General features: G+C 39.6%; 1 protein-coding gene across 3 annotated transcripts; it reads left to right on the forward strand.

Moving 5' to 3' along the window:
- Nucleotides 1-171: 171 nt before the first annotated feature.
- On the forward strand, nucleotides 172-11702 carry gsr (glutathione reductase). 3 transcript variants are annotated; one of them, XM_031303393.2, is made up of 13 exons: nucleotides 172-523; nucleotides 909-1083; nucleotides 2558-2584; nucleotides 2692-2780; nucleotides 4544-4613; nucleotides 4731-4878; nucleotides 4991-5045; nucleotides 5129-5228; nucleotides 5334-5588; nucleotides 9061-9172; nucleotides 9770-9901; nucleotides 10005-10138; nucleotides 11048-11702. In XM_031303393.2, the coding sequence occupies exons 1-13, from the start codon at nucleotides 468-470 to the stop codon at nucleotides 11195-11197; spliced, it is 1503 nt and encodes a 500-aa protein (XP_031159253.1). In that variant the 5' UTR covers nucleotides 172-467; the 3' UTR covers nucleotides 11198-11702. The 3 variants fall into 3 exon arrangements, with proteins under 3 accessions (XP_031159253.1, XP_031159252.1, XP_031159254.1); XM_031303392.2 differs by lacking the exon at nucleotides 172-523 and having other exon boundaries at nucleotides 797-1083; XM_031303394.2 differs by lacking the exon at nucleotides 172-523 and having other exon boundaries at nucleotides 819-1075.
- Nucleotides 11703-11726: the final 24 nt, after the last annotated feature.

Below are 11726 nucleotides of genomic sequence, written 5' to 3' on the forward strand. Positions count from 1 at the left end.
CTTTACAGCTGGAAAAATGGGTGTAGCGTAGTTGCTATTCTTGAAGAAATACCACGCAAACCTCCTTCATACCCTGCATAGGATACCCTGGGATTATTTACACTAAATCTGCCACAAAACACGTAATGCTTTGATTTGCCATATACGTTATCAACACCCATTAACAACTTCCTATATGGCAATAGACCTACACATTTTAAACTCGTACGTGCAGTTTTATTATGAAATCGCCGAACGCAACATTTGTAGCCTTTTTGTTTTTAGAGACAGACGGGGATGGTGTCGTCGTACGCAGGCCTGCAAATGCTGCGGGTTCACCCAGTGACACAGGAAGTGGTTTAAACCTTTTGTATTGTATGTAGTGATAAAACCACAGGTCTTCACCGGCTGAGAGTGAGCAGAGAGATAAACAAAATCGACACGCGGTGGATGCATCTCTTTAAAATGCCCTTGAAACGAATAAAAACATGCTGTTTATAAGAATCTGCAGACTTCTTCCTCCTGTGCCAGTGTCACTGGCAAGGTGAGCGCAGTAACTTTATAAGGCAAATATCATGGTGCTTTCTGCAATTTATATAAAATGTAACTTGAGGCTATTTTATCTAGCCTCATTTTTTTAGTGAAGAATTAGCTCTGATTTACACCTGTTATTGTAACCCCCGTAGGCTACTGGAGCTCATGTGAGGGTGACCATGCCTAATTGTGAAAACATTTTCTGGGATTTACACACCATTGTTATAATTCATAATGACACAGCATGTGGCTTTCACTTGACCCTCCCATTTCCCTGTTCGTCTGACACACTAGCCTGCGAGCTTCCTGGTTATGGCAATATTAATCCAGCTGACCCGGACGCGAGCTCCCTGTTGGTTTATTTTCAGAAAGCAACTTTTGTCGTTTTTTCGCAGACACGGAGTTATCATCCGTCGCAGTATGGCCTCAGACCCGACGGCAACAGAGACGACCCGGTTCGACCTTTTGGTGATCGGCGGCGGATCCGGAGGTCTAGCTGGTGCTCGGAGGGCGTCGGAGCTCGGAGCATCCACCGCCGTGATCGAGAGTCACAAACTCGGAGGTACCTGCGTGAGTAAAAACAAATTAAACAACACTGTTATCCATCCCGACAACAGTCACCGTGCTTTCGCTTGTGCTGCTTTACACCACACTCTGGTTGCCAGGTTCACTGCGAAGCCTCCGGACTCCTTTTGTGAAGTTAGTTTTTTTGTGTAGCCTACAACAAACATTGTTGGTTTGATTAAAGTCAGTGGTGTAGTCTAATGAATTGTAGTGGGTATACTGTACTGTATATGTATGGGCATGGGCCAGGGTGGGGCATATCATAGTGGGCATATCATAGTGGGCATGTCCACCCCCAGTAACATTTTGAACGTCAAAGACTTAATTTCCTGCATTCTGACCCACTTTTATGCACCAATTTACGGTGTAAATACCTTTTTTAATTAGCCTATGAGGAAAAAAACAGATGACAATTCAAAATGTATCAAAATAATAAGTAGCCTAAATAAAAAGTATATTGTTACAGTTGTCATTGCACATTTTTAAGTGGGTATATGGAAATCCTGGAGCTTTCTTGCATATACCTGCGTATCACGTAGACTACACCACTGAAAGTTTTTAAATGCATCCCAGCCGTTAAGCTCTCCCCCATAGCACTGACATAGGCTACTGAAGCTAACAACCAATGTATAAAACAGTAAAGACAAAGTCTCAACATTTAAATTAAGTTGACGAGGTAAAAAAACCTCACCCCTCGTTGATTCCTTCATTAAATAGAACTAGAAATAGCCTAGTAAGCTGAGATAAATGTTTGTGCACAAGGGCTTCAATGTGAGGAAGTTGCTTCATATAGCTTTAGTTTTTATTATAACAATTGGAAAGCGTTACATATTGTAGGTGTTCATATTCTTTTGTTCACCTACTACTTTGACTTTTCAGTTGATCTAACAGATGGGAAGTTGGTGTGATGAATCAGATGTGACCTAAACCACTAAAACCACATCCTGATTGCACAAAGGCGAGCCACTTAGTCAGATTAATTTCCAAATGTTGGTAATAAATAAGGAAATAAGCTCATATAAAAAATAATAATAATTGTGTGGATACAAAATATATAACAAGGTATTAAGCAATGGCCAAAGCCACCCAAACTTAGTTTATGAATGCCACCTTTTTGGTGATAATAAGACTTTTGTTTAAAGTTCATATTAATTTGAGCATATATTGATTTCCAGTGGTATTGTACCATTTTGAAGATTGTACTTATTGTAATTGGGTAATTAAAAAGAAATCTGATGTGCAATTCTTATGTCAATTTTAATGATTGCAAGATAAATTAGTTATTGAAGGTTTTGCTCTGGGTTGCAGTTCACCTTTAAGTTTTCCTTAACACTACAACACATTGCAACAAACAGTGTGAATAGAATTCAGACCTCTGCAGTGTTGTTCTGAAATATTTATGACTAACGTAACATGAGCTTGGATGCTATTTCATCAAGCTTACACTGAACTAATTTGCACTGTTTGAATGTTTTTTCAGGTCAATGTTGGCTGTGTCCCTAAGAAGGTACAATTTTCTCTCCATTTGAGTTGTGATAAGCCAAGTTTTACCTATCAGACATAATCATTTTGTATCAAAATTCACTAATCCAGCGCCTTTACCTCTCTTCACAGGTTATGTGGAATGCAGCCGTTCATGCTGAGTATCTTCACGATCACAGTGATTACGGCTTTGACGTTGGAAATGTTCGTTTCAGTTGGGAGTAAGTCACATTATCTGGTGTCTTCTTCACTTTTGTTTGCAACTACAACAAGCTCTTTTGAAACCTGTTATGGGATTTCCTGGAACAAAGCGGTGTCTATTTCATAGCACAACTGTCTTTTGTTGCTTTACTTCAGCCCACTTCCCTATCTTTGTGAACAACGTATTCTAGTCAAGGTGATAGTTAAAGATTAACCTCTGAAAGGAGTGGCTGCCTGCAATTCCGGGAAACGTTAGTCAGGGATAAAAAAACCATTAATGTACGTTAGGGCTGAGCGGTCATTTTAGGTATGCCTGCAAAGATTTATGTAAAAGTGTGTTCAACACTCCAACTGTCAATACATTATTGAAAAAGCTCTATATATATTAAAATATAAAGGAAACCTGTACAATCTTTGTGTACAACACAGAAAATACCCTAGTTTCATAAAGTGTAAATTCAATTGACAACAGAAGCAGTTTGTCGGGTTCTTTTTTTAGACTACAGTATGGAAGTATGGATACAGTTGAACACTTAAACACAGTTCTAATGCCAAACTTTCATCTGACCTCACAACTGAATATATTTTTTTAACTCCGGTTATCCAGAACAGTTTAATGCAAGTATTTATTTTATTTTTTTTATCTGTACATTTTTTTGTACTTTAGGATTACATATGTACATTATGAAGATCCCAGTGCCCCAGCACAGTATTGTTCAGCACTAACCATAGATTTACCCTCCCTGTGCATAGCAGCCTCATAACATAGGTGAACCAACTGTGTCTGTGTCCTGGTTAAACACTAAATGGGCTGCTATTTAGGGCTGGGTACCGAATTCAATTCTTTTTAGGCACCGACTGAATTGCCTCTAAAGTATCGAGTATCGAAAAATGCCTCGTCATTCAATACCCAATTTCAATACGTAAGGAGTAAATCTCATCAGCGTCAGTGAACCAATACGCATTTAGCATGCTCCTACCAAGATCTAATAATGCTTGTGATTGGCTGTTTAGTGTTACACATCGTAGAGACATGCAGGAAAAACTCTACGTTACGCTGGGCTCATGTAGAGCTGAATATAAACAAAAGGATTTGTGTCGTAATGTTGTAATTTCTTTTTTGTCTAATAAATTTGGGATTGAAAAAAGGATCGTTTAGGAACCGGTATCGAAGTCATGGTTTTGGTATTGGTAGAAGTATTGAATTTCTTTTAACAATACCCAGCCCTAGCGCCAATATATTCAGATCTGGGCCTGTTCTAGGGGTGCATGATATATCGACTCAATATCGTTATCGCGATATCACGTTGCGCAATATTATATCGAAAGTGTCGTGATAAGTATGTAATTTTTTTTAGATTTATTTTTATTGTTTCTAATATGTCCTGTTCCGTAGACATGATTTTTATTTATAATTTTTTATACTGTACAACCATTAAAACATGTCCTGTTCTGTAGACATGGTCATTAATTATTTATTCATGTTGTACCAGTCCAATATGACTGTCAGTTGAAATAAACCTTGTGTTGTAAGAAAACTTTTTTTATTTGTTATGAATCTATTTTGATGCGTTTTCCCGTAACTTTTGTAATTTTACGTATGTTTAAAAATATCAAAATTAATATTGATATCGCAATATCCATAATCAATATCGCAATATCACATTTTGTCAATATCGTGCAACCCTAGCCTGCATACATCATTGGAATGCATGCCTTCCTTGTGTAAATGTGGCTAAAAAACAAACTACCTCTTATCTTTGATCATTTCCTGTGTTTGCAGAGCTCTCAAGGCCAAAAGGGATGCTTATATTAGTCACCTAAATCGTATTTATCGCAACAATCTTGACAAAGTAAGTTTGTGTTTTATCATTTCACATCTTTATTATTTCAGTGTGTTTGTTGTTCTTTCCTGTATATGTCTATAAACATTTTTCACTATTTCAATAATGACCTCTGATCCATTCCAGGCTAAAGTCCAAACTATTCTAGGTCAGGCCAGGTTTACCAATGATTCTGAGCCGACTGTGGAGGTAAATGGAAAGAAATATACAGCACCTCATATCCTCATCGCCACTGGAGGGCAGCCTACTGTTTTGAGTGATGCTGAAGTTCCAGGTAAGACATACTGTACTTAGATTTTACTTGGAAAAGTTTGTTTTATTTAATCTGTAAGTTAAAATCAGACGACTTAAATAAAATTGTGAAATGTGTTTATTGATAACTTCAGGGGGAAGTCTTGGCATTACCAGTGATGGCTTTTTTGAACTTGAAACTCTGCCAAAGTAAGCTTATCGTATAATCGCTTTATTGTTTATACCATGTGTAAAGTTTGTGCCTATAATTCAAAGTTTTGTTTTCCCAACAGGCGCACTGTGATTGTGGGTGCAGGTTATATTGCAGTGGAAATGGCGGGCATCCTTTCCACCCTGGGGTCCAAAACATCCATCGTTGTTCGACAGACTGGAGTAAGAAACCCATAGAATCACAGCTAAATGCTAAATGATGATCTTCATAAGTGTGCAGCCGTGCAGTTATTGAAATGCATGTATGCTCTCACATTCTCTCTGTAGGTTTTGAGGAACTTTGACAGCTTCATAAGCACAAACTGCACTAAAGAACTGCAAAACTCTGGTGTGGATATGTGGAAGAATTCTCAGGTGAAGTCTGTTTGTAAAACCGACAAGGGACTGGAGGTGACGATTGTCACCCAAGACCCTGAGAAGAAGAACGACGAGGAGAAGATCGGCACCATCCAGGAAGTGGACTGCCTTCTCTGGGCCATCGGCAGGCAGCCAAACACTTCTGGACTGAACATCGGCCAGATGGTAACAGTCTACTTATGATGTCTACTGTAAACTAGATGCTGAAATATGCAGGGGAAACATTTACATCTTAGCTCAGTGGTAAAATCATAGACTGTATATTAATGGACAGCACGTGTGTGCCGTCACCCATTAGTTTGTGGAGATCTGCTATCCGTCGTCGAGTTTGCCGTTACGGGTGCAGCCATCCTGGTTGCTGCTTACACTCTACGTTACGTTAAACACTTTCACTGGCAATCACATCATAGCCATGCCCTAAAACACCCCCTGCTTTATCGCCGATTTTAAAATCAACGAGACCATAATTCGAAAAAATGAACATCATTCTGTGTTGCAGAAGACCTAAAACTAGTGATTGAGACCATAAACTCATTATGAAAATGTTTACTGAGGTAATAAATCAAGTGAGAAGTGGGTCACTTTCTCATAGACTTCTACAGAAACCAAACTCCTTTTGCAACCGCATGTGTCCCCCCCTGCTGGAATTCAGATAGAATGCAGGTTTAAGGCACTTCTGCATTTGCAACACTTCGCTGAACCGGATGCGTTGTCCATTAATATTAACAGCCTATGGGTAAAACAGGTAGATGATCCTAAAATAATTGAGTATTTATTCTCCTTATTGAGGCAATTCATTTTGCAACTGGAAAGAGTGCAACACATGCAACACCCATCAATAAAATGGTAACAGTGCATTTAAAACAGGTGACTACAGCTTATCACCACTGTCTGTTTGCAAAGGGAATTAATTAGTGTTTGGCTCTGTACAGATTTCCTTGTGTCACCCTCATCCTGGCTGCTTAACTGTCCTCGTAGATTATAGCAGCACCGCAGATCATTTTGAAGTATTTGGTGTCTTTACACACAGCTTTGAAAGAAGAAAGAACTAAATCCAATAACACACTATTGGATAAAATGTTTCATAGTTTAACACCTTTTTTATATAAAAAAAACTAGAGCCCAAAATAAACCAGGCATGGGATCATCTTAAATCGGCGATTAGGGATAATCCGGAAACAAGACAGACAACATACTTCGCAGTCTTTGTTACGTTGTTTCTTTAGAGGTGAAGCGTAACATGCTTGTTGGCTCAGGATAACAGGCAAATTAATAACCGATTAACGGTGACGTTAAGTCATTTTTATTTTTAAGGTACTTCACCATACAGTAGCTTAGTGAATAGGGCTGTCAGATTGCCTATTGAAGGGAAAATTTAATAGACGTTTGTACCTAACTAATACAACACATTCTGGCTTCTCTTTTTATTGTCTAACCTGTAATATGAAGGAGAATGTGAGTGAAATATCACAGCAACAGTTCAACACTCAGGGAACCACTAACTTGTATTTAGAAAGTATCAAACTAAGGGAAGTATGAAGGAAAGCTCGTCATCTTAGTTTGAGAGGGTTTGCAGGGATCAGTCTTTGTTGAAACACATGATATTGTTAACAGTGAGTACGTGGTTGCCCCCTGCTCTGTGTATTCTGGAGGTTTCCGAGCCTCAACAGTAGGATCAGTCATTGTTGTTTCTTGCTTTATACAGAAACTGTTTCTGTTGCTCGCTCCTTAAAGTTTCTGTTACAAATGCACACTCTCTGCAGCTCAGCAGCTTGTGATTAGTGAGGGAGAGAACAGAAATGGCCGCACCATACAGAATTTATCCTTTTTTTTTTTTTTTGCAAACTTTTTATTGGTGTTTTTACAGATTGTACAATGTTCAAGATTGTGATTGTACAAATATGTTCAGCATTTTGTTATAGAAAACCAAAAATGCCCTGTGTATATACAGTGAGGAAAATAAGTATTTGAACACCCTGCTATTTTCAAGTTCTCCCACTTAGAAATCATGGAGGGGTCTGAAATTGTCATCGTAGGTGCATGTCCACTGTGAGAGACATAATCTAAAAACAAAAATCCAGAAATCCCAATGTATGATTTTTTAACTATTTATTTGTATGATACAGCTGCAAATAAGTATTTGAACACCTGAGAAAATCAATGTTAATATTTGGTACAGTAGCCTTTGTTTGCAATTACAGAGGTCAAACGTTTCCTGTAGTTTTTCACCAGGTTTGCACACACTGCAGGAGGGATTTTGGCCCACTCCTCCACACAGATCTTCTCTAGATCAGTCAGGTTTCTGGGCTGTCGCTGAGAAACACGAGTTTGAGCTCCCTCCAAAGATTCTCTATTGGGTTTAGGTCTGGAGACTGGCTAGGCCACGCCAGAACCTTGATATGCTTCTTACAGAGCCACTCCTTGGTTATCCTGGCTGTGTGCTTCGGGTCATTGTCATGTTGGAAGACCCAGCCTCGACCCATCTTCAATGCTCTAACTGAGGGAAGGAGGTTGTTCCCCAAAATCTCGCAATACATGGCCCCGGTCATCCTCTCCTTAATACAGTGCAGTCGCCCTGTCCCATGTGCAGAAAAACACCCCCAAAGCATGATGCTACCACCCCCATGCTTCACAGTAGGGATGGTGTTCTTGGGATGGTACTCATCATTCTTCTTCCTCCAAACACGGTTAGTGGAATTATGACCAAAAAGTTCTATTTTGGTCTCATCTGACCACATGACTTTCTCCCATGACTCCTCTGGATCATCCAAATGGTCATTGGCAAACTTAAGACGGGCCTTGACATGTGCTGGTTTAAGCAGGGGAACCTTCCGTGCCATGCATGATTTCAAACCATGACGTCTTAGTGTATTACCAACAGTAACCTTGGAAACGGTGGTCCCAGCTCTTTTCAGGTCATTGACCAGCTCCTCCTGTGTAGTTCTGGGCTGATTTCTCATCTTTCTTAGGATCATTGAGACCCCACGAGGTGAGATCTTGCATGGAGCCTCAGTCCGAGGGAGATTGACAGTCATGTTTAGCTTCTTCCATTTTCTAATGATTGCTCCAACAGTTGACCTTTTTTCACCAAGCTGCTTGGCAATTTCCCCGTAGCCCTTTCCAGCCTTGTGGAGGTGTACAATTTTGTCTCTAGTGTCTTTGGACAGCTCTTTGGTCTTGGCCATGTTAGTAGTTGGATTCTTACTGATTGTATGGGGTGGACCGGTGTCTTTATGCAGCTAACGACCTCAAACAGGGCATCTAATTTAGGATAATAAATGGAGTGGAGGTGGACATTTTAAAGGCAGACTAACAGGTCTTTGAGGGTCAGAATTCTAGCTGATAGACAGGTGTTCAAATACTTATTTGCAGCTGTATCATACAAATAAATAGTTAAAAAATCATACATTGTGATTTCTGGATTTTTTTTTTAGATTATGTCTCTCACAGTGGACATGCACCTACGATGACAATTTCAGACCCCTCCATGATTTCTAAGTGGGAGCACTTGCAAAATAGCAGGGTGTTCAAATACTTATTTTCCTCACTGTACCAGCACCTTGGCATAAATGTATCTTAACCTTAAAGTTGTTGAAGAAAAAAAGACTTCAGATGTGATGTTTCTCTCTGTTTGCAGGGTGTGGATACAGATGAAAGAGGCCATATCATTGTGGATGAGTTTCAGAACACCAGCAGACCAGGGATCTACGCTGTAGGGGACGTTTGTGGCAAAGCTCTTCTCACACCTGGTAGGTAGTTGCACTAATAACTGAAATCATTTTGTGGAGGTTGCTTAAAAACTATACAGTCATGTTTACATTTGAGCTTGCCCAGTATGGGCGTTTGAAGGCTGATAGACTAGTCAAGGCTTCAGTGGTATTTTCTATCCATGTTGAATATCTATACATTTGGTTTTTATGCCTAAAATGTATTTTAATATTAGTAGGGTAAAAAAAAGAGACATTTTTAGAGGTCTTCAGTCGAACTTTAGTCACTTTGTATAAATAGGTAAGGACTTTATTTAGTGTCTATTAGAGGCAATATTTACACATTTAAAAACCAGAGGCTCCAAATATCTGCAGTGAAACTACCAGGAAGTGTCCTCACTCAATCGAATACTGTTACTTTTGAGTGAGAACATAATACAGGAAGCATGTTTTTGTCAAGTTGTGTTGTGTACAGTTGTAAGTATACAACGAGATGACATTTTAATACGAAAACATTAAATGAGCCACTTTGGAGTTAGAATAAAGCGTTTTATTCTTTGTGGGCCGCTAAAATGTTTTCTTAGGACGTTTACTGTTAGGCAGAGTTGTGCTCTGATGTTATGTTGTATGTCGGGGCAGTTGCCATTGCTGCAGGCAGAAAGCTGGCACACAGACTGTTTGAGGGCAAGAAGGACTCCAAGTTGGACTACTCAAGTATCCCCACAGTGGTGTTCAGCCACCCACCCATCGCAACGGTGGGCCTCACAGAAGGTGAGCAGTAGTTTCATTATCAAAGTTAAACTTTTGCATGATTTAATCCTTTGTAGTACTCAATAGGACAAGAATTACAATGCCTAATTTGTGTTTGTCACAGAGGAGGCCATTAAATCTAGAGGAAAGGAGAATGTGAAGATCTACAAGACTTCTTTCACTCCGATGTACCACGCCATCACGAGCAGGAAGAGTCAGTGCATCATGAAGCTGGTGTGTGAGGGCAAGGAGGAGAAGGTAGGAGTCATCTGCTATTTACAGTTGTTGATCAAATATCATCAATACTTTGATAGATCAGTAATTATCCTTCTGACTTTCTAATGTCATTTAAATTATTGTAACGGTTGTAATTATTATTAATCAAAACAACATGAACTGTTACTGTCATTGTTTCTTAAGGTACACGTCAATTAAGCCACATGTTCAGAGTTAAAACTGCGAGGTAGGGCGCAAAGCATATAACGGGCACACAGGCAAAGTGCAGCGCAGGTTTACGTCATCATAGCTTCTGGCTTTGGTTGCGCCTTGAAAGGTCAGCGGCACCGAGGTCAAAGTTGAAATAATTTGAACTTTGAGCGCAGCACTCGGCGGCAATTTCGTGCGGTGCACCATGCCAAGGGTAGCGCTTCCTCCGAGTTGTCTCCACCGCTCTCCCCATAGTAAAACAATGGCATAGCCAACGCAGAGCGATTTTTATCAGGTGGAGGCGGCTTTAGACTTATATCTACATCTGATAGATTATGGAAATCTGAAACCCTAAATCCTGCTTAAAAATGTTAATGTTGTACTTAAATTGATCATTAATCATCTCTAAACCAAAAAAAACACGCATGACTTTGTCCTTGGGTATTGTGTGGTTAACAAACCACACTGCTTATTCCAGGCACTCAAGTGGATCACAATAATAAAAAGCCTTTAACAAATATGGCCTAATGGAAAACTTTATTTTTTATGTGAACGTTTATGTGTATTCTATTTTTGCATTGAACTCTACGTATTTGACTCAAGTGTTGATTCTGTAGTAGATATGAAATGTTTGAGAGAGGACTTTAAGATATCTGGCCCAATGTGCCCCTATGTTTGGCTCGTTTGTGAACATCAACAACTGCAGTGATTTTCAAAGATGGACTTGTCTCTTATCCTCAGGTGGTGGGCCTGCACATGCAGGGCCTGGGCTGTGATGAGATGCTGCAGGGCTTCGCTGTGGCCATCAAAATGGGTGCTACCAAAGCAGACTTTGACAAGACAGTTGCCATTCACCCCACCTCATCTGAGGAGTTTGTTACAATGCGTTAATGCAAACACAACCCACACCCCCTTGCTTCCCTAGACGACTTGCAACCCACACAAGCATACCAGGACAGAGTCGCTCCTCTGTACCACTCTTGCATCAGATTGACGACTTGCTTTCTAAAACTGCATACTTCCATTTTCTCTCTCATTTAAGTGACCTTATTCGTGCACAGTGTTTCATCTTCTCTAATTTTTACCTAAATGGACCAAGACCGAGTTATGGCCTCCTTAAACTGTACTATGGGTCTTGAATATTAATCGAATATTCTGGATTCCATTTTAATGATTGTAAAGATGGAGGGGATGGATCTGCAGGTATTGATGTCAAGTGATTGCATGGGAAATCAAAAAGACTCTCCCCTAGTGTATGTGTTTGATTTGTCAGTTATTTGTTAGATGAATATAACAAACACTGCTGCTCCTTAAGGCACCTATTTACTGCAAGATCATAATATATCGACTGTACTGTTTTAAAGGTTCAATAAACATGCATGAATTTTTTTCTTAACTGTTGTGATTCCTTTCTTTTCAT

This window comes from Sander lucioperca, chromosome 1, assembly GCF_008315115.2.
Source record: "Sander lucioperca isolate FBNREF2018 chromosome 1, SLUC_FBN_1.2, whole genome shotgun sequence".
NCBI lineage: Eukaryota > Metazoa > Chordata > Actinopteri > Perciformes > Percidae > Sander > Sander lucioperca.

Bases quoted from the DNA above. Each gene is read 5' to 3' on its own strand.
- gsr (XM_031303392.2), top strand. From the start codon at position 826: ATGGCAATATTAATCCAGCTGACCCGGACGCGAGCTCCCTGTTGGTTT. The intron at 2,781-4,543 runs GTAAGTCACATT...CTGTGTTTGCAG, and splicing joins AATGTTCGTTTCAGTTGGGA to AGCTCTCAAGGCCAAAAGGG. The intron at 4,879-4,990 runs GTAAGACATACT...TGATAACTTCAG, and splicing joins GAGTGATGCTGAAGTTCCAG to GGGGAAGTCTTGGCATTACC.